General features: G+C 43.4%; 2 protein-coding genes across 8 annotated transcripts in view; one reads left to right on the forward strand and one right to left on the reverse strand.

Moving 5' to 3' along the window:
• Positions 1–20,248, forward strand: part of LOC143277550 (adenylate cyclase type 6-like) — a 64,487-nt gene extending 44,239 nt beyond the window's left edge. Inside the window, 11 exon segments of the mRNA XM_076582435.1 lie at positions 148–270; positions 5,119–5,200; positions 6,570–6,671; positions 7,788–7,949; positions 8,563–8,738; positions 10,592–10,733; positions 11,804–11,926; positions 12,412–12,565; positions 16,111–16,308; positions 17,508–17,632; positions 20,120–20,248. Of these exon segments, the coding sequence (XP_076438550.1) occupies positions 148–270; positions 5,119–5,200; positions 6,570–6,671; positions 7,788–7,949; positions 8,563–8,738; positions 10,592–10,733; positions 11,804–11,926; positions 12,412–12,565; positions 16,111–16,308; positions 17,508–17,632; positions 20,120–20,248 (1,516 nt within the window).
• Positions 20,249–21,879: 1,631 nt separating this feature from the next.
• Positions 21,880–26,776, reverse strand: part of LOC143301868 (guanine nucleotide-binding protein G(o) subunit alpha-like) — a 38,163-nt gene continuing 33,266 nt past the window's right edge. For all 7 annotated transcript variants that reach the window (XM_076616289.1, XM_076616304.1, XM_076616296.1 and 4 more), the window contains one exon: positions 21,880–25,963. In XM_076616289.1, the coding sequence (XP_076472404.1) occupies positions 25,779–25,963 (185 nt within the window). In that variant the 3' untranslated portion in view covers positions 21,880–25,778. The remainder of the gene's footprint in view (positions 25,964–26,776) is intronic.

Raw genomic sequence — 26,776 nt, forward strand, 5'->3', positions numbered from 1 at the left:
GTGCACTCTCTTTGGCCTGCTACTCTGACCCTTACGCTTTTTCTAGATGCCGCAATGGATATGTACCCAGAAGATGACCACACGTGCGTTTTGGTAGTAGACGCACTTGGGTACACTAGGTATGTCAGTCTTTTTATTTGTACACAGGGCGTGGAGGACAAACAAGGCGTCAGTAGAGAATGCAGCTTGCTGGCAGTCGCTGTCTAAGCTGTGGACCGTAGATACCTATGGCTTCAGAGCCTGCACCTCAGCACCGAAGTTGTTGGTGCAGTGGGTTCCAGCTGCAGCACTAGCAGTTTGAGTAGCTCATCAACACCTCAGTACCTCCATTCGTTGCAGACCCATCAGTAAAGACGTGAGTTGACTATTCATGTGGAAAACAGTCATGTCATGACCAGGGTAATCGCCATTTTGCTGGTGTCACTCAATGTGTCTCTTGGGTCGACATGTTTTACAGTCACGTTGATCACATTACCATGATGATCGGCTTCCCATGGCGTGGGCATTGGACACTGGGCACAATCAGAGACTGTCCTGTGGTAGATCTTGGAGGTATCTCGTCCACGTGTCCTGTCCTGATGGACAAAACTGCTTTTCAGTCTGTCTTCTCCACTTTCTGTGCTTCTTTGGGTAGTTTGGGAGGCTCTTGTTCTTGCACGAGTGCCTTCATATCACGCCGACTGTTGAGTGGTTGAATACCAATGATCTGTTCCATGGTTAATACGGGAATGGACCTCACTGCTTTGCTTTAACTTTCAAAGGCGAACAGGTGTGTACATTTTTATTTCATTTAGGACATTTGGGGTGATTGAAATCACTGCAGAATAGCGCACTGGTGTTATCATAAACCTAAATGGAATAAGTACGGAACATGATGTACACCGTGACCTCATTATCCATATCCATAGTATTTTGTTTCAGTATTATGCTGATGAACACTGAGAACACGGAGGGAGCAATGATACAGCCCTGTTTCACAACATTCACAACTGGGAACAGGTGGAGAGGGGTGGGGGTGGAAGGAGGTGGGGGGGGGGGGGGGGGGGGGAGGGTAGTACATAAGATACGAACATAAATCAAAAATCATACACATACACAAATACAGTAGAAATTAGGATACATACAAGTACATATCAATGTAAAATCCTGTGTATATTCACACATGCACACACTGCACACACACACACACACACACACACACACACACGCACGCACGCACGCACACAGTCTCTCTCTCTCTCTCTATCTCTCTTTCCCTCTCACACACACACACGTTTGAACAGAAGCTGCATATTACATGTGGATGGGGCTGATGACTAGATCTTCAGGTAGATGGTTGTTGATTGCACAATTCTATTTATCGTACTGGATTTATTCGAGAGACAAGGCATTGACTGCTTTGGGGAAAAAGCTATTGGTGAAGCGTTTGGTTTTCGTCCTTATACTTCTGTACCGTCGACCAGAGGGGAGCATTTCGAAAATCCCAAAAGCTGAATGTGATTCGTCCTGGCTGATTGGATTTGCTTTTTTGAGTAGCCGCTTGTAATATATGTCTTCTAGAAGGTAGATCAACCCCGGTAATCTTGGTGGCAGTTTTTACGACTCTGTTAGGGGCTGCAACTTCTGCCTTGGAAATGTTTCCGTACCAAACCGTAATAGCGAAGGTTAGCACACTTTCAATGACTGCTCGGTAGAAATCAACCATGATTTCTTTTTTAATTCGGAACTTTTTGAGACGCCGAAGTAGTACAGGCGAGGTTGTGCTTTTTTTCCGTATTTTTCTCCCATTTTAAATCGTTGGAAATGATCAGTCCGAGAAATTTAAAGTTGCTGATGATCTCTACTTGTTTGTCTTTAATGACAAGTGGTAAGGGGTCAGATCTGGTCTTCCTGAAATCTAAAATTAAGTCTTTGGTTTTTGATACGTTGAGTTCTAAATTGTTTTGATCACACCAGCTGACAAGTTCCGGTACTTCTTCCCTATATTTTGACTCATCACTGTTCGTAATCAACCCTTCTAGAGTAGTATCATCAGCAAACTTTACCATGGTGTTACATTCATTTTGAGTTGCACAGTGTGAGTAGTGAGTACAACAGTGGGGATAGAACACATCCCTGTGGGGTGCCTATGTTGAGAATGCATGTGGAGGAGGTGAGGTCACCAACTTTAACAACTTGCGGTCTGCATGTTAGAAAATTTAGGATACATGCACAAATTGATTCAGGCAGCGAGAGGTCTTTCAGTTTAAAATATAATTTTGATGGCACTATTGTGTTGAACGCAGAGCTGTAGTCAATGAAAAGGATTCTGGCTTAGCTGTTAGGATTTTCGAGATGTCTGAGGACGTGGTAGAGACCTATGCTAATGGTTTCTTCAACTGATCTGTTAGCAATTAAGACGAACTGAAAGGGATCAAAAGATGGAGGAATGCAGGTTTTTAGGAATTGTAGAATCAAGCGTTCATATGTTTTTATTACGACTGATGTTAAGGCTACGGGATGATAATCATTAAGACAACTAGGCTGTGCTTTTTTTTTGGAACAGGAATGATTGTTGATTTCTTAAAGCAGTGTGGCACCACACAAGACTGAAGGGACATGTTAAATATGTCAGTGAAGACACTAGATAGTTGGACTGCACACTTCCTAAAAAGGCCTGGTGAGATGTTGTCAGGGCCAGCGGCTTATTTCATTTTCAGACGACTGAAGGGGCGTCTGACTTCATTCTCTTGGACTATGAAAGGGGGAGTGGGAATGATTTTGGGTGCAGCCACGTTAGAAGTGGACAATGGTTTTTCGAATCGAGTAGAATGTGTTGAGTTTGTCTGGAAGAGTTCTGTCAGTGTTGTCAACTGTCTGGTGGGTCATTTTATAATCCGTGATGTTCTGCAGTTCGGTCCATACATTCCTAGAGTTGTTTGCAAACATGTTTTCTTCCATTTTTTCCGATATAAAAACTTTCCCTTCTTAATACATTTTTCAACACTTCTTTTTACCTTATTGTGAACTATTCTATCATCAGTTTCGCCAAAAGCTCTCTCTTTTCCCTTTAGTTTTTGCCTAACAGCCCCGTTACACCAAATGTTGTCTGAAAATATTTTGTTATTTTTTGGTGGAATGCACACACTTTCACAGAATGAAATATAATCACACACAGTGTTGGTATATTCATTTCAGTCCCTGGCAGAGTCTTTAAAAACATTCCAGTCTGTACATTTGAAACAGTCCTGCAAGGTCTCTAAGACAGGGGCCGACCATTGTTTTACAGTTTTCACGACTGGTTTTTCAGCTTTCAGTTTTTGTTTGCAGACTGGCACCAGAAAAATCATGCTGTAGTCGGACTGTCCCAAAAGTGCACAGCAGATCGAGCGGTATGCCTTCTTGATGGAGGTGTAGCAGTGAGCGAGGGTCTTGTCACCACGTGTTGGACAGTCCACTTGCTGGTACAGCTTCGGCCTTTCTTTCTTGAGGCTGGCTTTGTTGAAATCACCAGCAATAGTGACAGTGGCGTTGGGCCAACTGTTCTTGCACTTGCTAATTTCGTCTGCTAGCAAACCAAGTGCAGCGGAGAGGTTCGCTGTGGGATGCATGTACACAGCGATCAGCATCACTGAGGGAATTTTGCGTGGGAGGTAGAAGGGTCGGCACTGGATGGTTAGGAAGTCCACGTCAGGGAAGCAGGCACGCGATAGCACTTTGACATTGGAGCACCAGCGTGTGTTCACAAAGAAACACACACCGCCGCCCCTTTGCTTGCCTGAGTCAGCAATACGGTCAGCTTTGTGTACAGTGAAGCCTGGTTGTTGAATGGCGCTGTCAGAGATGTCCGGGTTTAGCCATGTTTCAGTGAAACAAAACACAGTCTCTCCTCGTCTGAATATTACATGTGAGTTCGTCAATTTTGTTGGGTAGAGATCTAACTTTGGACAGGAACATGCTGGGTAGAGGTGGGCGAAAACTTCGTTGTCGTAACCTTGAAAGTGCCCCACCTCGCTTTCCGCGTTTTCTCGCGGACTGAGCCTTGCGTGCAGACCAGTCCGTGTTCATAGTTGACAGTTGTGAATCATGATAGAGTGAGTTGAAGTGAGATCTCAAAACAATGGACTCACCTACCTGTTCCCTAACACGCAGCAGTGTGTCACGATCATATTGTAAGATCGCAGCTGTTTCCCGAAAACACATAAACAGAATCAAACACAAAATAAACAGGACAGCTATCCCCATGTCGCCATTGGTCGGCGCCATTTTGAATCAAGATCGTCTCATCCGAATGACTAGACGTTGACTTTGATCTTTCTGTCAAACTTGGAAGAAAGGGCGAGACCGGGATTCAAACCCAGACCCACACAGACACTGTATTAACAGATAATCGTCTTAACCAGTCTGCCACCTTCCTTCCTTCCTTTTGAGGACAGCCTGACTTTTCCAGGATCTTCCAAAGCCCACATTATTCAATGCCTCTAACAGATCGACAAACGTGCCAAACAAACTTTGTTTTGTTCACATCATTTCGCCTAGATCTGACGCAGGACGAAGATCATAAGGTATGTGCCATGGTTTGCTGGGAAGCCGCCCTGGCTGTCAAGACGTTCTCTACGTTCATGTTGAGAACAAATCTGTTCAACAGTATCCTAGCCAGGATCTTGCCAGTCATCGAAAGCAAAGAGAATCCACAGTAGTTGGAGCAGTCTGACTTTTTCTCCCTTTGTTTTTGCCGAGGGTGACGATGACTGCGTATCTGAAGTCCCGTGGGAGTTTGCCCTGCTCCCAGCAGCAGGCGAGGAGCTCTTGAAGTCTGCTGTGCAGTGCTTTGGTACTTGGGGATGGGCGCCATCAAAGCCTGCAGCTTTTGCACTTTTCAGTCTAATGTCCACTTCAGTTTCTAAGAGTATGGGTGGCTCACCCAGCTATGGTTTGACTGAATTGTTCAGTGCAGTTGACAGCAATCACCTGGACTGCGATTTGCGCTGAAGAGGGAAGAAGAAAAGTAAATCTGCATAGACTTGTTTTTTGCAAAACGAGTTTATACTTACGCTTTCCTGCATCTTAATTTGACACTTATATATATATATATATATATATATTTAACCTGTGTGGTGTGTGACCTTGGGTTGACAGGAACCTGGCGACCATGGTGACGAGCCTGTGCTGTTTCCTGGTCACAGGCAGTCTGTGCATCTTGTCGTCCAGTCAGTTGGAGGTATTTGTTCTTCTCTTCCTCTTCTGGACAGGCAACCAGCTTCCTGGTTGAAGAATCTGCTGCATTTGGAATGCGGGGGATGAGGAGGGAGGGATGTTCAGAGGAGGGTGATGAGGGAGGGATTGCATTTTGTTGTTGTTGTTGCATATGTGACTGTTTTAAATCTCACCTTTACGTCAGCCACAATTGGTCGTCGGGGATAATTCGTGCTATGTACATACTTCTCAGCTATACTTTCGACCTTTTGGCAAGTCAAGCTTGGTCTTTTCTTCTGAAAAATGGTGTTGGGATTTAACGTGTTTGCAAGATGTTATACATGCGTTCGCACTTGGAACCTCGGTCTCTAAATGTTATATACATTTTTTTTTATAATAATGATAATAATAATACTAATAACTGGACATTTATCAGCGCATTCCTTATTGCACAAAGCGCGTTATAATCCACATACACACGCATACGAAACACAGTCCTCAACTCACAATCATGCCCAATAAACATATATATGCGCATACAAACTCCTATGTAAAATAAATGCATACATAAATACATCCATGCAAACATACCTACAAATATACGTAACAAATATACCTACACAATCAACTGACTACTTTCATGTATGAGAGAGGGTCAAGAGGAAATGCGGCTGGAAGAGGAAAGTCTTCAGGTTAGATTTAAAGGAAGGCAGTGAGGGGCTGTGACGGACGTGGTGAGGCAAAGAGTTCAATATTTGAACAGCAAAAAACAGGGGAAAATATCATTGGGCAGGTACTATTTCTGTTTCAGTTCTTTCTCCAGGCCGGAGGCGTTACTACTGCAGTTTGCGGGACAAGTACCAAAACTGAACGAAAGTCTTTCGGTTTCTGCAGTTGTTTTTGTGTGTGTTTGTGTTTTGTTGTTGTTTTGTTTTGTTCTTTGTTCTCCCACCATCTGGAATTCACTGCCTGTCGGTCTCCAGCACCAATCAACACCCTCTATGCTCTAATTCCAGCTAAAAACTCATCTGTATGGTTGAATGTGGTTAAGTCATTTTCGGTGGTGGCTGTGTGTGTGAATGGGCGATTGCCAGCGCACTGAGTGAAACTTTGCTTCGAGAAATTCGTTATTAATACAAATACCATTCATTATTTTTTCGTATTGTTGTTGTTGTTGTTGTTGTTGTTGTTGTTGTTGTTGTTGTTGTTGTTGTTGTTGTTGTTGTTGTTGTTGTTCTTCTTCTTCTTCTTCTTCTTCTTCTTCTTCTTCTTCTTCTTCTGTTCCTCCTCCCGCCTCCTCCTTCTCATTCTTCTTCTCATTATTGTTATTGATATTATTATTGTTATCATTATCATTATTATTATCTAAAAGAAGTGATGACAATTGCTTTCAGTGTGGTCAGATCATTACCAAACTGCCGGTCAACATCATAGTCCGTAACACTGTGGCCTCATTGACTGTGCTGCCGCTGTTCATCGTGTCCTTGGTGGTTCTGGTCAGTTGGAGTTGGGGACTGGGGGTTGGTGGAGGGGGCCAAAAATTCATTTATCTCACTGTGCGCGCGCGCGCGTGTGTGTGTGTGAGTTGATCGTGTCCATGGTGGTTCTGGTCAGTTATGGGTGGGGGGTGGGAAATGTGTGTGTCTGAGTATGTGTTGGATTTTGTGTGTATATATATATATATATATATATATAGTGTGTGTGTGTGTGTGTGTGTGTGTGTGTGTGTGTGTGTGTGTTCATCGTGTCCTTCGGGGTACTGGTCAGTGAGGGAATGAATGAAGAACTGGTCTCAGGTGGATGACGTGGCATAATACATGACAGCAGGACAATTGTTGGATTATTCTTTTGAACCTTGTTTTAATCACTCTTTGAACATTATTTTGGTTTCTGTTCCACTTTTTTTTAAAGAACTAAATAGTGTTCAGTTCTGAAATGGTTCCCCCCCATTGTGGCCAGCTGGGCTACCGGCAACACGGCTGCATTTGATTTGAGCAGGATGCTACACAGAGTGTAGCCGTGCACTTAGGCTATGCATTGCCGTTCTGGGTCCTTATTCAAGACAAATTAATTTTGCCATGACATGGTAAGGACCCGTGTGTACAGTTTATCTTGAAGGTTAAGTTATCTTCGTATTCAAGACACGCACTGTGCACCCAGGCAGCTAACCCATCGCCTGTATTAAAAAAAAAATCCCGGTGATTCCCATCTGCGCATGCTCTTTTACTTCTCACAGCACCACATTTCCTTCCGTTCCGTCCTTATGTTCAAAAGGGCAGGAAGTAAGGGTAAATGTGCCTTGGGTTTGAAGACCCACGGGTGGACTCAAGTGTTCCTGAATACCGGGTACTACTCACCCTCAGGCAGTTTGCCTTGCCTTATGTAGATTTGCCCGCAGGCATGATGGTCTCTTGAAGACGGCCCCTGGTCAGACATCTACCCGCCTCTCCCTCCCCGTCCCCCAGCCCCCTCCCCGCCACCCCCCGCGCCCTTTATTTAATAATTTTTTTAAAAGATGTGATGTGCTGTTTAGGGTTCACTCAACACATTCTGACTCGTCCTTGGAAACTGAACCGTGAAAACTTGCGTTTGGTTTGTCGTTGTGTTGTAAGCTGCCGCTGGACACCCACTTGCTGAGGGACTGTGTGAGTAAAGGGCGGCTTAACGCCTCCGGGGGCAGCATACACTTTGCAGTCTTCAATCGCTCCAAGATCAGTCGGGACTTGACCCACAACCCCTGCCACCCGAGTCATCAGACCACAGGCTTTGTGGAGGTAGGGCTGCGGTGTGTTTACCCACGGACTAATATATGATAAATCGTTATAAATGAGTGTTTTATATATCTATGAATCCGTGTGTGTTATATGATAAATGGCGAAAATGAGCATTTTATATATCTATGAATCAGTGTGTGTTATGATGTTACCTATGTGTGATATAAGTATTCATATCATCATCACCTACCGCCAGTGGGCAATTGTTGCCCATGGCTTTCCTGATAAAGGTAAGACGATAGCATGAAAAATGACTGCTGAGTCTACAAACGGAGGAAGTCTGTAAAAATAAACAACAACAAAAAACAACAACAAACAGAAAAAAACAACTGTTGTGTAAGAAGACCCACTTTTGACAACAGGCGTCCTGATCAATGGGTTTGATAATGATGACGTTACTTTTACCACAGTGGTTCGAGATCAGAATAATAGACTCACAACAAAAATCAACAAAGAACTACTACTGTGTATGATCATAATAAATGTCTCACAACAAAAATCAACAAAAACAATATTGGAATGTTTTACTCTGTGTGTGTGTGTGTGTGTGTGTGGTGTGTGTGTGTGTGTGTGTGTGTGTGTGCGCGCGCGCGTTTGTGTGTGTGTATGTCAGTACGCCGTGACGTGCCTGCTGCTGTCGCTGTCGACGTGCACGCTGTTCCACTACACGTCCAGCATAACCAGGCTGGTGGTGATGGTGCTACTGTCCGCTCTCTTCCTATCCGTCACGCACATCGCCAACGACTCCCTCCTCTTCAACAGGGACTTCCTGCTCAAGACAGACAACGGGTAATGATTATAATCATGATGATAATAACAACAATAACAATATATTGTACAAAATAGCGCAAACTCCTCATTGTAATGGGCTCTAAGCACCTCACATGAGACAATACATCTACAATAGTGCATTATACCACACAAGAGTGCATGAGGACATGGAAGTGGAGAAACAAAATTTATACACCAGTACAATACTACAAATTGCAGATATGAGTAATCGCAGGGAAAAGGCACAAAATGCACGCAACACACACACACACACACACACACACACACACACACACACACACACACGCACAAAACACCGACCTACAAGCACATACACCACAGGAATAACCAGTGGAGGGGGAACACAGGGGAAGTGCAGAGGGTGGGAGGAGACATAAAGGGACTAGGCTTTGTCACATCATTTCCGATTTCAGTGTCTCCGGGCCGGAGGCGTCACTACTGCAGTTCGGACAAGTCCATTTATGCGCTATACTGCAAAGCAGATGTCCCGACCAGCAGCATAATCCAGATGAGCTTAGTCAGGCCTTCAATTAAGTGCATGCACGTATGTTTGTGTACATATCAGTGTGGATTGTTTTCCTACAGAATTTTGCAAGAGGACATTTATTTGGCCATGGGTTCTTTTTCAGTTTGTCAAGTGCGCATATTTTTGTACGTATCACTGTGGATTTGCTTTTTTGTTATGCAGAATTTTTCTCAGAGGACAACATATGTTACCATGGATACTTTTTAAAAAAAATTTTTTTGCGGTGCGTGGGGGCCTCGGTTTAAAAAGTCTTATGCGATTGACTGATATGCGTCTTAACCATTTACACCTGCCTCCTTCCAACGGGTTGGTTACTGTCTGCTTTATTTTCAGTGTCAGTTTCAAGAGGTGTCAGAGCATGCTGACAGATCCATATACGCCACGCTACATCTGCTGTAAAAACCAACAACAAAAAACCAGCTGATGCCTGACATTCGCATGAACTCATCGAGCTCCACAGGCCTTGAAAGTCTATCCCAGGTTTTTGTAAACTATTAACATAAAAATGAAATAAGATAAGAAAAACAAAATAAATAAGTGATCATATGAAACTATAATAAAGGGGAGGATGCGCAGTAGGCAAACGATCGAAAAATAAAAAGAATCAAGGAGAAAAATGGGTTTATGCTCAGCGAACCCGCGCGCATCCACACATGCGCACACACCGACACAAACGTACAAATGCGCGCGCACACACACACAAATAGATAGATAGATAGCCAACACACTCAATACAAGATTAATCACAACCAGTTCAGTCGTGTAAACGGGCCTATAGTGAAAATAATCAAATAGCAACACATAAACAATCAAGTAGTACAGTAAAAATGAAATAGAATAAAGCGGCAATTACTTAGGCCTTTTACGCCTCCTCAACCAAAAAAGGCAGGATCTCAGCAGAAACAGGCAATTATGAAATCTGTGATTTGTGACAAATAGATCCGCACTTGCGCCCCGTGTGATAAATATATGTGGTGTGATGTGTTGTAAGTTCATTGTGTGAGCAAAAGAAATAGGCACGGTGTATTGCTGCAGCATTGCGTGTGTGTTAACGAAGAGATACGGACAAAAAACAACAACAAAAACAACCCAAAACCCGCATATAACGATGTATTTGTTTCTCTTCTTTTGCTGCTTCATGTCACTGTTATTATTGGTGGTGGTGGTGGTGGTGGTGCTGCAAATGCTATTGCTGCTGCTGATGATCTGACTACTACTACTGCCGCTACTACTACTGTAACTACTACTAACAACCGTTGTTGTTGCTGCAGCTGCTGCAACCAAGACTACAATATTCATCTTTTTCGAATGGTCGTGTGTGCAGACTGTCGCAGAGCGATTGTATGACAGCTACATCAGTGTATGTGGAGGTGCCGGCGGTGTTGGCGCTGTTCGTGACCGCCTTCTTTCTGTACAGTTACAAGACAGAGTTCGTCCTTCGTCTGGACTTTCTCTGGAAATTTGAGGTGAGCAGTCTCTGACAACGTGGAGAGAAACGGCGACGTCTTGTGAAATCGGTACTGTTTTTTTTCTCTCCGAGTTTCTCTTTACGGAGGAAGGTGGCAGACTGGTTAAGACGCTCTGCCGGTACAGTGTCCTTTAGGGTCTAGGTTCGAAACCTGGCCTCACCTTTTCTCCCAAGTTTGATTGGAAAATCAAACTGAGCGTCTAGTCATTTGGATAAGATAATATACTGAGGTCCCGTGAGCAGCACGCACTTTGTGCACTGGAAAAGAACCAGTGACAACAAATATGTTGCCCTCCAGCAAAATTCTGTGGAAGAAATCCACTCTGATAGGTACACAAATTTTTGTACGTGCACCAAGCAGATGCGGTGTGGCGTATATGGATTTGTCTGAACGTAGTGACACCTCCTTCAGAAACTGAAAAACTCAGAGTTGCTCATTATATTCCACGAAGTTACATCCCACTGTTTGCATGTTCTATGTCCATCCGCCGTTGCCGGTACTGGGGCTAATTTAGAGTGTGTGTTGTTAAGGGGAGAGGAGGAACGTGGTAGAGAAGGAAACCTCTCTGCGAAGTGTTGGTCATGATGGGGAGGAAAGAGGGTGGGAGGGGGGATTGGTCGAAGGAGGGGGAAAGGCAGGGGGGGGGGGGGGGGTGATCATTAGGGTCAGCAGGCAATGGAGGGGGCTGTCTTCTGTGGGAAGTGTGGGAAGAAGGGTGGATAGCTGCACGGTGAGAGTGAGTGAGAGTGCGCGCGCGCGTGTGTGTGTGTGTTTGTGTGTGTGCATTTGCACGCTTGTGTCGGTGTGCGCACTTGTGTGGTGCGTGTGACCCATTTTCGTTCATGTTTTCTTTTCAATCATTTGCCTTCTAGGTATTTTTCCCTTCGGTAGTATTTTTTATTAATCCTTCATTGGGGGTGTTGGCCTGTAATGGATAAAATTACCCGTATCAGCCCCAATTTTAGTCCATTACCCGTATCCGAGTATTTTAATGTTCTATGTTTATTTTGTCTTATTTTTTTAATTTCCTTTTTGACGTGAACGTTTGACCCAAACTGCGTGGTCAGGCCCTGACGGACATGGAGGAGGTGTCGAAGAGGGCCGAGAAGAGCCAGCAGTTGCTGGAGAACATCCTGCCTACCCACGTCCTCAACTACTTCCTCGGGCACTGCAACACCCCCTCCCTGCAGGTCAGGAATGATGATAATAGTATTTGTTATAGTAATGTTACTAGTAATAATAATATTAGCAATGATGATGATGATGATGATGATGATGATGATGATGATGATGATGAGGAGGAGGAGGAGGAGGAGGAGGAGGAGAAACATCCAGCCTGCCCATATCCTCAACTACTTTCTCGGGTGCTACACCACCCCTTCCATCCAGGTCAGGAAAAAAAAAATGATGATGATAGTGATGGTGCTGATGATGGTGATGACAAAACTATAATGATGATAATAATGATAATGATATTACTAATACTAATGATAGTAACAACAGTAATGATGATGATGTGTGTTTGAGTGTGTGCGCGCGCAAGCGCGTGCGTGCGCGCGTGTATGTATGTACGCGTGCGTGTGTGTGTGTGCGTGCGTGCCTACGTCTGTGCGTGTATACGTGCGTGTGTGAGTGAGTGTGTGTGTGTGTGTGTGTGTGTGTGTGTGTGTTGCAGATGAACTACTACCAAGACATGGACAACGCGGGCATTCTCTTCTCCACCATCACCAATTTTTCAGATTTCTACATGGAACTGGAGGCCAACGAACAGGGCAAGGCCTGCCTGCGACTGCTGAACGAGATTATTGTGGACTTTGACTCGGTACTCTGTTTAAGTGTGTGTGTGTGTGTGTGTGTGGTGTGCATGTGTGTGTGTATGTGTGCGCGTGTGCGTAGCGGCATTTTTATGTATCGACTGATTATTGTACGTATGTTGCTTCAGTTGCTTCTGGAGAGTGAGATTATTGTGGTTGTGTTGCTTCATATAGCTGCTGCTGGAGAGTGAGATCATTGTGGCTGTGTTACTTCATACAGCTACTGCTGGAGAGTGAGATTATAGTGGGTGTGTTACTTTAGTTGCTGCTGCACAGTTGAGATTATTGTGGGTGTGTCGCTTCATACAGCTGCTGCTGGAGAGTCAGATAATTGTAGGTGTGTTGCTTCATACAGTTACTTCTGCAGAGTGAGATTGTTGTGGGTGTGTTGTTTCATACAGTTGCTGATGGAGAGTGATATATATTATTATGGGTGTGTTTCTCTAGTTCCTGATGGGTAGTGAGATTATTGTGGGTGTGTTGCCTTAGGAGAGTGAATTATTGTGCGTGGGTTTCTCTAGTTCCCGGTGGAGAGTGAGATTGTTGTGGGTTTGCTGCTTTAGATTGTTGTGGGTTTGCTGCTTTAGTTGTTGCTGGAGAATGAGATTATTGTGGGTGTGATGCTTCATACAGTTGCAGCTGGAAAGCGAGATTATTTCGGATGTGTTGCTTCAGTTGCTGTTGGAGAGTGAGATTATTGTGGTTGTGTTGCTTTATTCAGTTGCTGCTGGACAGTGAGATTATTGTGGGTGTGTTGCTTTAGTTGCTGCAGCAGAGTGAGATTATTCTGGGTGTGCTGCTTTAGTTGTTGCTGGATAGTAAGATTATTGTGGGTGTGTTTCTTCATAAAGTTGCTGCTGGAGAGTGAGATTATAGTGGGTGTGTTGCTTCAGTTGCTGCTGGAGAGTGAGAATATTGTGGGTGTGTTGCTTTATACAGCTGCTGCTGGAGAGAGAGATTATTGTGGGTGTGTTGCATTATACAGCTGCTGCTGGAGAGAGAGATTGTTGTGGGGGTGTTGCTTTTTGCTGCTGGAGAGATTGTTGTGGGTGTGTTGCTTTATTCAGCTGCTGCTGGAGAGAGATTATTGTGGGTGTGTTGCATTATACAGCTGCTGCTGGAGAGAGAGATTGTTGTGGGGATGTTGCTTTATACAGCTGCTGTTGGAGAGAGATTGTTGTGGGTGTGTTGCATTATACAGCTGCTGCTGGAGAGAGATATTGTTGTGGGGATGTTGCTTTATACAGCTGCTGTTGGAGAGAGATTGTTGTGGGTGTGTTGCTTTATTCAGCTGCTGCTGGAGAGAGAGATTGTTGTGGGGATGTTGCTTTATACAGCTGCTGTTGGAGAGAGATTGTTGTGGGTGTGTTGCTTTATTCAGCTGCTGCTGGAGAGAGAGATTGTTGTGGGGATGTTGCTTTATACAGCTGCTGTTGGAGAGAGATTGTTGTGGGTGTGTTGCTTTATTCAGCTGCTGCTGGAGAGAGAGATTGTTGTGGGGATGTTGCTTTATACAGCTGCTGCTGGAGAGAGGGATTGTTGTGGGTGTGTTGCTTTATTCAGCTGCTGCTGGAGAGAGAGATTGTTGTGGGTGTGTGGCTTTATACAGCTGCTGCTGGAGAGAGATTGTTGTGGATGTGTTGCTTTATACAGCTGCTGCTGGAGAGAGATTATTGTGGGTGTGTTGCATTATACAGCTGCTGCTGGAGAGAGAGATTGTTGTGGGGATGTTGCTTTATACAGCTGCTGTTGGAGAGAGATTGTTGTGGGTGTGTTGCATTATACAGCTGCTGCTGGAGAGAGATATTGTTGTGGGGATGTTGCTTTATACAGCTGCTGTTGGAGAGAGATTGTTGTGGGTGTGTTGCTTTATTCAGCTGCTGCTGGAGAGAGAGATTGTTGTGGGGATGTTGCTTTATACAGCTGCTGTTGGAGAGAGATTGTTGTGGGTGTGTTGCATTATACAGCTGCTGCTGGAGAGAGATATTGTTGTGGGGATGTTGCTTTATACAGCTGCTGTTGGAGAGAGATTGTTGTGGGTGTGTTGCTTTATTCAGCTGCTGCTGGAGAGAGAGATTGTTGTGGGGATGTTGCTTTATACAGCTGCTGTTGGAGAGAGATTGTTGTGGGTGTGTTGCATTATACAGCTGCTGCTGGAGAGAGATATTGTTGTGGGGATGTTGCTTTATACAGCTGCTGTTGGAGAGAGATTGTTGTGGGTGTGTTGCTTTATTCAGCTGCTGCTGGAGAGAGAGATTGTTGTGGGGATGTTGCTTTATACAGCTGCTGTTGGAGAGAGATTGTTGTGGGTGTGTTGCTTTATTCAGCTGCTGCTGGAGAGAGAGATTGTTGTGGGTGTGTTGCTTTATACAGCTGCTTCTGGAGAGAGGGATTGTTGTGGGTGTGTTGCTTTATTCAGCTGCTGCTGGAGAGAGAGATTGTTGTGGGTGTGTGGCTTTATACAGCTGCTGCTGGAGAGAGATTGTTGTGGATGTGTTGCTTTATACAGCTGCTGCTGGAGAGAGATTATTGTGGGTGTGTTGCATTATACAGCTGCTGCTGGAGAGAGAGATTGTTGTGGGGATGTTGCTTTATACAGCTGCTGTTGGAGAGAGATTGTTGTGGGTGTGTTGCATTATACAGCTGCTGCTGGAGAGAGATATTGTTGTGGGGATGTTGCTTTATACAGCTGCTGTTGGAGAGAGATTGTTGTGGGTGTGTTGCTTTATTCAGCTGCTGCTGGAGAGAGAGATTGTTGTGGGGATGTTGCTTTATACAGCTGCTGTTGGAGAGAGATTGTTGTGGGTGTGTTGCATTATACAGCTGCTGCTGGAGAGAGATATTGTTGTGGGGATGTTGCTTTATACAGCTGCTGTTGGAGAGAGATTGTTGTGGGTGTGTTGCTTTATTCAGCTGCTGCTGGAGAGAGAGATTGTTGTGGGGATGTTGCTTTATACAGCTGCTGTTGGAGAGAGATTGTTGTGGGTGTGTTGCATTATACAGCTGCTGCTGGAGAGAGATATTGTTGTGGGGATGTTGCTTTATACAGCTGCTGTTGGAGAGAGATTGTTGTGGGTGTGTTGCTTTATTCAGCTGCTGCTGGAGAGAGAGATTGTTGTGGGGATGTTGCTTTATACAGCTGCTGTTGGAGAGAGATTGTTGTGGGTGTGTTGCTTTATTCAGCTGCTGCTGGAGAGAGAGATTGTTGTGGGTGTGTTGCTTTATACAGCTGCTGCTGGAGAGAGGGATTGTTGTGGGTGTGTTGCTTTATTCAGCTGCTGCTGGAGAGAGAGATTGTTGTGGGTGTGTGGCTTTATACAGCTGCTGCTGGAGAGAGATTGTTGTGGATGTGTTGCTTTATACAGCTGCTGCTGGAGAGAGAGATTGTTGTGGGTGTGTTGCTTTATACAGCTGCTGCTGGAGAGAGAGATTGTTGTGGGTGTGTTGCTTTATACAGCTGCTGCTGGAGAGAGAGATTGTTGTGGGTGTGTTGTATTATACAGCTGCTGCTGGAGAGAAATTGTGGGTGTGTTTTATTATACAGCTGCTGGTGGACAAAGAGACCAAGGAGAAGTTCCAGAGCGTGGAGAAGATCAAGACAATGGGGGAGTCCTACATGGCGGCCTCCGGGCTGACCCCAGAGACCAACTTCAGCGACATGAAGCACCTGGCCGCCCTCGCTGACTTTGCGTTCGAAATGCATAGCAGGATGAAGCTCATCAACGAGAACTCCTTCAACAACTTCAGGCTGCGTATGGGTAAGATGTACTAGTGTTTTTATGTGCGTACCTGCGTGCCCGTGTGTGCGTACCCGTGTGTGTGTGTGTGTGTGTGTGTGTGTGTTGGACATACTTTTGTGCTTTTTGTGTGATTTTTCTTATATGCAAATTGTAGTATTGTCTTTGCTTTGCGTATACCTATTTTTCTATTATTATGCACTACTATTTATGCATTGTTTCATGTGAGCATTTAGAGCCCATTCTATTTTTGCGCCATGAATTTATTATATATCATAACAAGAGAATAATGATAATGATAGTAACAATAATGATAATAGTAATAATAATGATAACAAAGATCTTTTTTATATATAACCTTTTGATGTAAAACATACTCACTGCGCGCATTACAGTGCAGAAAACCGCCGAGTAAAACACACATTCAAACACTAAATCAGCAACAGCAGCAAGAAGATAACACCTTAAAATCTCTGAAAGAAAACGCAGCAAAACGAACTGTAATTTCACCAGGGTAGTGGACTAAGCTCAACTGCTTTTTGTCTTTACATCCAGCCGTCATAGAACCATTGTTGACAAGTTTGCTGATAAAAAAGGCGACTTTCAAAACAAAAGATAACTAAAGAATAAATCAACGAATAAGTAAGAATTCATCGACAGGGCCCACAGTTAAATTGAAGTGGCTGCTGTTTGGGAGAAAGGGGAAAGTGCTGCTGCATGTGGTGAATAGTATTGACGGTTGACTTTAGGTCGTGTCTGTGGCGAGGAGGGACGGTGTGGTTTTTGTGGTGTGTGTGTGTGTTTTAGAGAGAGAGAGAGAGAGAGAGTGTGTGTGTGTGTGTGTGTGTTAGTATGTGTGTGTGTGTGTGTGTGTGTTAGAGTGTGTGTAATAGTATGTGTATTTGTTTTTCCATAAAAAACACACCCCAAAATCCAGGCTGTCATTAAGCAACACTCACACACACACACACACACACACACACACACACGCACACACACACAAACACACACACACACATACACAAACACACACACACACACACGCACACACACACTTGTTCAAGTCTTTGTACATGCTGACATATTCAATTTGGTGGACGTTTCGTTGTTTCTTGGTTTTGCTGAGTGATTTTATGGTGTAGAAATTGTCACTGCAAAAAAAAACAAAAACCAAAAAACAACAACAAACAAACAAACAAAAAACATGATGCGGTGGGCAGGAATGAACGTTGGTCCAGTGGTGGCTGGAGTGATTGGAGCACGCAAGCCACATTACGACATCTGGGGCAACTCTGTCAACGTGGCGTCGCGAATGGACTCCACGGGCGAAACCGATAAAATCCAGGTAGCATACGCTTGACAGGTTCCTTGCATGCGCAGGGGCAAAAAGGCAAAATCAAAGTTACAATACAATACAATACAACACAATACAATACACACAATACATCTTTATTCATCCAATTGGAAATTGAATTATCAATCCACGGGCTCTTCGCTCACCCTTCACGATATCTCAGTTGGTTGTGTGTCGTGGAGTTGTGTTTTCTTTCTTTATGTGGAGGTGTGCGTTTTGCAGTGAGGTGTCCAGTTGTATGCTTTTCTGCAACGTGTGTGTGTGTGTGTGTGTGTGTGTGTGTGTGTGTGTGTGTGTGTGTGTGTGTGCATGCGTTTGTGCTATTCGCGTCGTTGTCTCTGCAGAGAGTGTGTGGTGACAACGCTCTACCTTCTTATTATTTTTTTTTTTTAATTTTTTTTTTTTTTTTACATTTTTAATGTTTCTATTTTTAACCGATATGTGTGTGATTACTAATGATTAGTATAACGCTTGTGGTACCTAGTAGTTGATGCAGAAGACACAACAGTCACAAGAAAAGTGTCTAACACTTTAAACATTTTATATTGTTGTAATGTAGTGCGAGTCACACGTTGGGGTGATTGCTAACAATACAGATAACAGGTATCTTGCGGGTTATAATCCAGCTGCAGTGCTGGCATCTGGTCTGTTGAAGTACAGATACTGTTGTCATAAGAATCATGTGCATGTTAGTAGACTCAGGCCACAGACTTGTCCTTCAAAGTCAGTTAAAAATCATAAGTGATGGAAAAAAAACCCAACCTAGTACGTGTTGTTAAGTTATGTAATTGAGGCGACATGCCACTGCGAAATACGGCGCACTTATCCATAGCTTTTCGTTTGTTATCATCCCATGAATTCATTTCTCTCAATGCATATGTTTAAGCGTTGTGTTTCAGCAGGATTCGATGGATACATAGTCATCTGAGTCCATTCCGTCAAACTATACTAACCAGTGCGTACATTCAAAGAGGAAATGCGACTGGCAGTAATGAGATGACCGGCATTAATCACCAGCTTCGTTGGTAACCAACTTGACGATTGACCCCCCCGAGGGTCTTTCAGTGTAAATAGCATCCGCACCTTCTGAAAATGATGTGTGAGAAATTACCTCTTTTCTATTGTTGCCTTTTTTTTCTCTCACGCTGTTGTCTGCTGTTTCTGCCTTCCCAGTCCATTCCCCTTTTCTTTCTTCCAGCAAGCCTCGACACTTTTGTTGTTTTCTTTTCGTGGTCTGTGCTGTACTATCTGTGCTGTTTTGATACCGTCGGCACTGGTATTAACACTGGTTATCCATTCTGCATTGTTATTTGCTTTATTGGCTTTTTCAATATGTGTTTTTTGTGGCTTTGAAGTATTCTTTTTAAATATTTTTTTTTACGATTTTTGTCATCTGAGGGTGGCAAATTAATTGAAAGGGCAGACGTTCACGGTACATCATAGTCTTAATTGCCTTAGGAAGCTTAATGATGAAGATAATTATTATGTCTTGAACTGTGTTGTTTTGCAGTTTTTTTTTCTGATTTTTCCCCTCAGATGTGACAGAGGTTTTTAGCTGGGCAGTCCTGATATGACCCTGTGCAGCCGGCCGTAAGTAATATTATGCTCACTTACTGGCCGTTGTGCCCATCTGGCATGTAGGGCAGCAACGAACCGCTACTCTTGTCCGTTTTGCGCCAGTCTCTGAATGGTACCCCAGGTGTTCTTCAGGGTCTTTTGAGTTCTTGGGCCGTTTAGCGCCGCGACAGGTGTTCTTTGGCTTTCCTCTCATGCGCCTAACTTCTGGTGTCCGGTGAAGGGCTGTCCGGGTGATGTGACCTTGTGTTCTTCGCATGAAGTGTCCAATCCATTTCCACCGCCTTCTCATTATGATAGTCTCCATGTTGACGATGATGATACAGATACTTACGTAGCGCCTGTCCTCGGTCGGAGACCAAGCTCTAAGCGCTTTACAAACACGGAGTCATTTGCACAAGTTGCCTACCTGGGTAGAGCCAGCTGACAGCTGCCATTGGGCGCTCATCAGTCGTTTCGTGTCATTGAATCAGGTTCATGTCACGCACACATACGCACGAACACAGACATGTAACATTTTACGTGTATTACTGTTTAGCATTACCATGCCATGTAGGCAGCCATACTCTGTTTTCGGGGGTGTGCATGCTGGGCATGTTCTTGTTTTCAGAACCCACTGAATGTTGACATGGATTACAGGATTTTTAACGTGCGTATTTGGTCTTCTGCTTGCGTATACACACGAAGGGGGTTCAGGCATAAACAGGTATGCACATTATGTTGACCTAGGAGATCGGAAAAATCTCCACCCTCTACTCACCAGGCGCCTTTACCAAGATTCGAACCAGGGCCCCACATAATGAAAGTCCAACGCTTTAACCACTCAGCTATTGCGCCGATGAAAAACACCAGTGTCCCAACGTTCAAAGAACGGGCCATCACGGTGAGTGTCCTGGCGTGCAGGTGACGCAGGAGACGGGCTGCTTACTGTCGGAGCTTGGCTACAAACTAACACTCCGTGGCGCCATCAACGTGAAGGGAAAGGGCAACATGACCACATTCTTTTTGGAAGGGAAACGGCCTGACACATGACAAGACAAAGCCGAACGAAGCTTTATTTGAACGACAAGTCCGGAGGGTCCAGGCTAGGTGTCACGAAAAGAAAAACCAGAAGGAAGGGAAACAGTGACCAGCGTTTCTTTCGCGTTCCCGACCATCCTTAGGAAAAAAAGCGTAAATATCAGGGTGTTTGTAAGTGCGAGTTTGAGTGGATATATGAGCTTTGTGTGTGTGCGTGTGTGTGTGTGTGTGTGTGTGTGGTTTAAATACGTTCCCCTTCTGTTTGGCCGGCGACGACTGCTGAACGTCTGAATAAAATTCATGGATCTCACCGCCTGTGCTCGCTTAGAGAAGCTTCGGTTATTTTGTTGTCCAGTTTTTGAATGGATTTAACACCAAACTAGTCAGATTGTAATGGATTTCACATCAAACTAGTCAGTTTGTGTGATAGATTTTACATCAGACTAGTCAGATTGTGTGAATGGATTTTTCATAAAAATAGTTTGATCGTGTGTGATGAGATCACCAGAGCAGTTCACGCCGCTGTATATCCGGACGCCAGTTGGAATGCATAAGACCCATTTAAAGGTCTTGTGTAGGCGGGGAAAAAAATCTACATCCACCGCCAGTTATGAAATGGGTTCTAGATGCCCGGGCTGTGACACTCTAAAAGGCTTCAAACAGCTAGAAGGAACTGAGTACGGATTCGGATTGGGCTGTGATACATGTTTAAAGTATGGTCTGTGACTCCATCACTACATTCAAAACACAGGTTATTTCATGGGATTCTTCATCAATACTGTCAAACAAAAGTATTGCACATGGTATTTCACTGAATCCTCTATCACTACAGTAAATATAAAAGTATTGCTCAGGATATTTCATGACATTCTCAGTTACTACAATCAAACAAAAGTATTGTACATGGTATTTCACAGAATCTTCTATCACCTTGGTAAAGACAAAAGTATTGCTCGGGGAATTTCATTGGATCGCCAGCAAATGACTCCATGGCGGTGTGATGAGATGATTATGTAGCTTGTTGAGTCCATGTACTTCCTTGTCAAAAGGCAATAGAGAGGCGACATAAAAGCGTGTTCACGAAACCTTTCCACTACAATCAGAACGTCTTGTCACTTTCAGCTTTAAACACAACTTTATTTCAGATAAAATCGAGCTCTTATATGATGGTCAGTCAGAAAATGCGTTTGCACTGACGGTATGTTTATAATGACAGAGTTTGCCTCTTCGGATGAGTGAAAATGACATTTCAAATTTGGTCAGTAGGTTTATACCTGCCTTACCCAGTGAGTGCAGATTCGCTGATGCTGACGATCTCTTTGCCCAAAGTGAACCATGAAAAAACCCCAGTTTGGATAGAATTTGCTGCTAGATGTTAAGAATATGGTAAGCCAAAAGATAATATGATAGAGAATGGGACAAATATGGCTACAGAAGCCAAAAATTATCTTGTAAGGCCGAAATACATGAAGAGAAGGTAATACCACTGCTTTCCGCTTTCAGGATAACTGGAAGTCCATCTCGGCGTTTTTTACTTTCAAATTTGAATGAGAAACGAGTGTGTCAGCTGATCTGCACTGACCTGGTCATTGTACGTAATGCTGTTGTAACAGAATACGCTGCTAAAACAATAGAAATATTACTTTTCATCCTGACATATTCATTTATTTCTCACCGTTACATTTTGGTTGCCGATACAATGTTCCTCGAATCTTTGTTAATGCATTGTAAAAAAAAGACTGAAAAAACATTTTCAGTCTTTTTCTGAATATTTCAGTTCTAGAAGCTCGTGCTGAATCTGTTGGGTACATTTTATTGTCAGAATAAATCATTGGGTACGGACAGTAAGACTTCAAGTGCTTTGAAGAAAAGTACTGGGAGGCAGGGGCAAGATAAACATATGGTATAGTTTTGACAGACCCGTACATACATAAATAATTTCCATTTACACAAATGTGCAGCTTCTACACACGCATTTCAATAAACTACATAACATGAATGGTTCTGTCTCATAGTAAGAAATATCTGCGGTCAGCACAGCTGATAATGCATTCAAGATGCTCTGCTAAACATCTCTTCGGGTAAATTTATGGACCATAATAAACAATAAAATCACAAGCTTAAAATGCCAAGCAAAAAACAGAAACCTCACACACAGTAAACGTCAAAACAACATCAACAACAAGTCAATTATGACATGTCCAAATGAAGACAATTGCAATGACGTGGATCCCAAGCCGACAAGAATAAATTCACTCATTTTACACCAGGTAACATGCACACGAAATGCAGCTCCCAACACAAGTAGATGCTTCTGAAACATGAAGCACAGGCATGTTGATAAGTTACACTGATAGCACAGTACACGGAATGGTTTGCTGGAACCTCACTTAGAATACAGGACACGAAAGTGTTTCACTTTGGTAAGCAACTATTGATCACTGCAGAGACCCAGGCTTTGATACAACCGACAGATCTGTTTTTCTGTGCGGTGCCACAATGACTCTTCACAGAGTTGAGGAAGAAGAAGAAGAAACAGATGGAACTATATTGACAGACACGTTGTACTGCAATACAACATTGTGTACCGATGTTGGCTCTACAGACACTGCGCTCTTGAAGAAGCGTAGTTGTGAAGTGAAACCGTTTCAGAGTACCCAACGTAGTTTATAATCAAGGTGTCGTGTTTGGGCGGAAAAAACGATACACAAATTTCCGAAATTCTTTATACCCAGGTTTCTGCTGTGTCTGCGATGAAGCTCAATTTTGTGCATGATTCCCAAGGAGGCTTGCCATACAGCAGATGGAACAGATCATACCATTTCTGATGTGTTCTAAACATTAGCCCATCATCCATCATGGCCTGTTTAACAGATATATCACAGGGGAGTCGGAAGGTTAACACGGAATTCTTTCAGCAAGAGCTGAAGTCATCTCATCTATGCCAAACAAAATTAACGCATTTCGCAGTAAGAGACACCACATGGATATTTTGCACTTAAGAGTCTAATCAACACAATCATTTTAAGTGTTAAAAAATTCCATAGTGTTTCGTGAACACTGTTCTTGTGACTCGTCTGTTATAAAACTCTTAAGACCCATCGAATCATTCTAAATGTAGAAATCTCCGGTTGCCATTCAAACCGGGCATTTCAAAAAGACTACACAGACAACTGCGAGTTTTAAAATGCATCTTGCTGACAATGGTTTGTGGCTCTGAAGCTGACAGTGTACCCACACTTGTTCACCTTACAAATACCAATACATTGAAAAGATCGACATAAGAACGTCCGATTCTTCGTTAGGTCAGTGACTGTGCCAATAACTTTCACTGCACCATGCGTTTGGTGATTAGCGCCACAAGCAAAGCATTTCGTACAGAGCAGGCTGAAACTGAAATTTACCATGTCAATAAACGCATACATCTTTCTGTCCTGGATGAGAGAAGAAAATGTCTGTCGATTTTGTTTGTATCTCGGGTCTTTTTATGCTGCAGTATATTAGTTCCCCGGAGTCGCTGATACAGGTTTCGAGGCTGTAAACATTCTTTGCGAGTTGTGGCTTGTTTTCAGGCATGTCCTCATTGCCAATCTATCCCATGCAAGCTGATGAAAGTTGCAGTGTGTGTTGCGTATAACATAAAGCTTCCAGAAGCTTTTTCTCAGCAAAGCTTTACATTCAATTCTATTTTCAAGGAGGAAAGAATCGGCCTTAAAAGAAATGCTTATCTGACCTCAAAAGTCTGAAATGAGAGCTACGATTCATTTTAAGTTGACTTATTTCTTAGGACTCACTGAAATGAAACATTGGTGTTTATTCTTTTCCAGAACCTGAGTTCACGTATTTATTCTTCCTTTGTTTTTCATATTATTTATAATAATAATAATCCCAAACAGCTTTATTCTTCTTTAAACAACAAAATTGTAAACGAATTCACCCATAAAAAGGAAGGACAGACAGTGCAAACTAATGGCAAGAAAAGTCCCGCCACGATATAATATTTTTTTCATCTGAAAGTATCTTTTCCCAGGCCTTGTACTTTTGCCTGTCAGGAGTGCCATGACATTAATGTCTTTTCCATCTGAAGTATCTTTGTCCGGGCTTTATACTTTTGTCTCTTAGGAATGCCACTGCATTAACGTCTTTTTCATCTCTCTGTCCAGACTCTGTACTGTATCAACATGTATCCAATTGCTTTGAGAATGAGGGGAATGTCTGTGGGTGTGCGTTTTTTGTTTTTCACACAAAGAATGGACGAAACATGTAGATCAAACATGTTTATGCTCCCTGTCACGTGCGATCAGCCAGCCAATGGGGGCATGATGAGCTTTGCGGTGCATTCTGTAAGGTTTGCTCCCTTGATTTCTGGACTGTCCCTTAGACACCACAATGAAATGAATTCAGTTTTAATGTAGCAATTAATTACTGCCCCTTTATGCAACCGCCATGTAGGGGCAGAAGAAAAAGGTCCGTCCAACTGGTCCATTTAGAGTCTTCACGTCTGCCAGTGTGTTTCTGGGAAAGGACAATTTGTGAATGTCTTCTGTTCGGATAACCTCTATTTCCTCCTCGTGATCATGGTAACTTATTCTTATTGTTGTTCAGTGCTTATGGGAACACAGTAATGAAGAAGAAAAAAAGAAAAGAGAAAAAAAAGTATTGTTCAATGCACGGTCCTTGCTGGTGACGGGTCTTTGCAAACAAACAAACAAAAAACCCCAATAAAACAACAAACCCAAAACAAAACATGGTAGAATCCCGTGGATATTTTCAGTGAACACCAAGAAATATTCCTTATTTTAAGAGCACATGATAAAGTCTGAAGTCTGAATCTTTGAGTTAACTGCTTTGTAATATCATCTGCATCATTTCGATCCTTGGTCAGGACACAGTTCCAGTATGTTTCCAGTTTGGTGTGGGTACTATGCATTATCTCACCTGCACTGAGTCTGCCGATTGTTGCTCCAATTGTCTATATATACACGCATTGATTTGATTTGATTTGAAATGATTTGATATGGATTCTTATACAGCGTCTATCTTCGGTCGGAGACCAAGCTCTAAGCGCTTTGCAAAGTTGGTCTTGCCAGTTGAAAATGACTTATGTGAACGGCATGAGTCACACACACACAAAGCTCGTAACACCTGTCAGCATTTCTTCATTCGCAGCACCTGTCACAGTTATCATCTCTCGAAATACAAGCACTGCATGGTTTACCGCGTGTTGTGTTCGTTACTTTCCTGTTCATGTCTTCAACTAATGCTTGTATCATGATTGGAACCAGTCACACAACAGATTCCCACCCTTTCCCAACCCTACCACTCCCGAGTCCACACATTCCCCACAGTACTACGAGGTTATGTGCTGCTTAAAAAGGATGTTAACAGGTATGTAACGAAATGTACAGATTCCTCCCTCTTCCCCCAAACCCTCCGCTCTCCAAACATCTTCTACAAGAGGTTACGTGCTGCTTCAAAGTGATGTTAACAGGTATATATATATATGTAGTGAAATGTACAGAGGGTAAGGACAGGGCGCATGTTAATGGAGCTGTGTACGGCGGATGTTGATGTCGGTGACAGTGTCTATGACAGCAGTGAGCACGTGCTTCATGTGTGTCGGGTCCACGGCACAAGTCTGGTGCACATACAGCTGCTTCTGGTGGGGCGTGTGCTGCTTGAACTGCTGGTCGATGTAGCTCAGACTGCCCTCCGCTGTGGGCGGACCTGAAACATTGCCGACACTTCTACAGGGTTCATACACACACACACTCACAAAGTTATTGACCACTTGCCAACGTGTCCAATTTTCTAGCCTGGGGATATGATGTGTGATGCTGAATTTTCACACACACACACAAAAGTTAAGGACCACTTGGCTACTTGCCCTGTGTTTTGCCTGGGGATATGATGTATGATGCTGAATTTTAACACACACACACACACACACACACACACACACACACACACACACACACACACAAGTTAAGGACCACTTGGCAACTTGCCCAGTGTTCTCCTGGGGATATGATGTATGATGCTGAATTTTCACACACACACACAAGTTAAGGATCACATGGCTACTTGCCTAGTGTTCTGCCTGGGGATATGATGTATAATGCTGAATTTTAACACACACACAAAAAAGTTATGGACCACTTGGCAACTTGCCCAATTTTCTAGCCAAGGGACATGATGTATGATGCTGTATTTTCACACACAAAAATCCTGTTAAGTACCACTTGGGAACTTGCACAATTTTATTTTCAGGGGTATCATGAAATGTGAACAGCAGTGTATGCAGCCTATTTACGTAATGAACTTTACTCTTAATCAGAGGTGCTTTTTTGCACGTGCACTTTCATGCATTTTTTTTCCATGAAAACCATTCCTATCGTTTATGAATCACTGAATGACCTTAACATTTTGGCTGAAGTATCCATTTTTCAAAACACATGTTCTAACTTTTCATGGTGCATGTGTGTCTAAAACAGTCGTTTGTGTATTCAGTGAGTGGCCAGTGGTTCACCGAATGCAGCC

The sequence above is a fragment of the Babylonia areolata genome, chromosome 2, assembly GCF_041734735.1.
Source record: "Babylonia areolata isolate BAREFJ2019XMU chromosome 2, ASM4173473v1, whole genome shotgun sequence".
Lineage (NCBI taxonomy): Eukaryota > Metazoa > Mollusca > Gastropoda > Neogastropoda > Buccinidae > Babylonia > Babylonia areolata.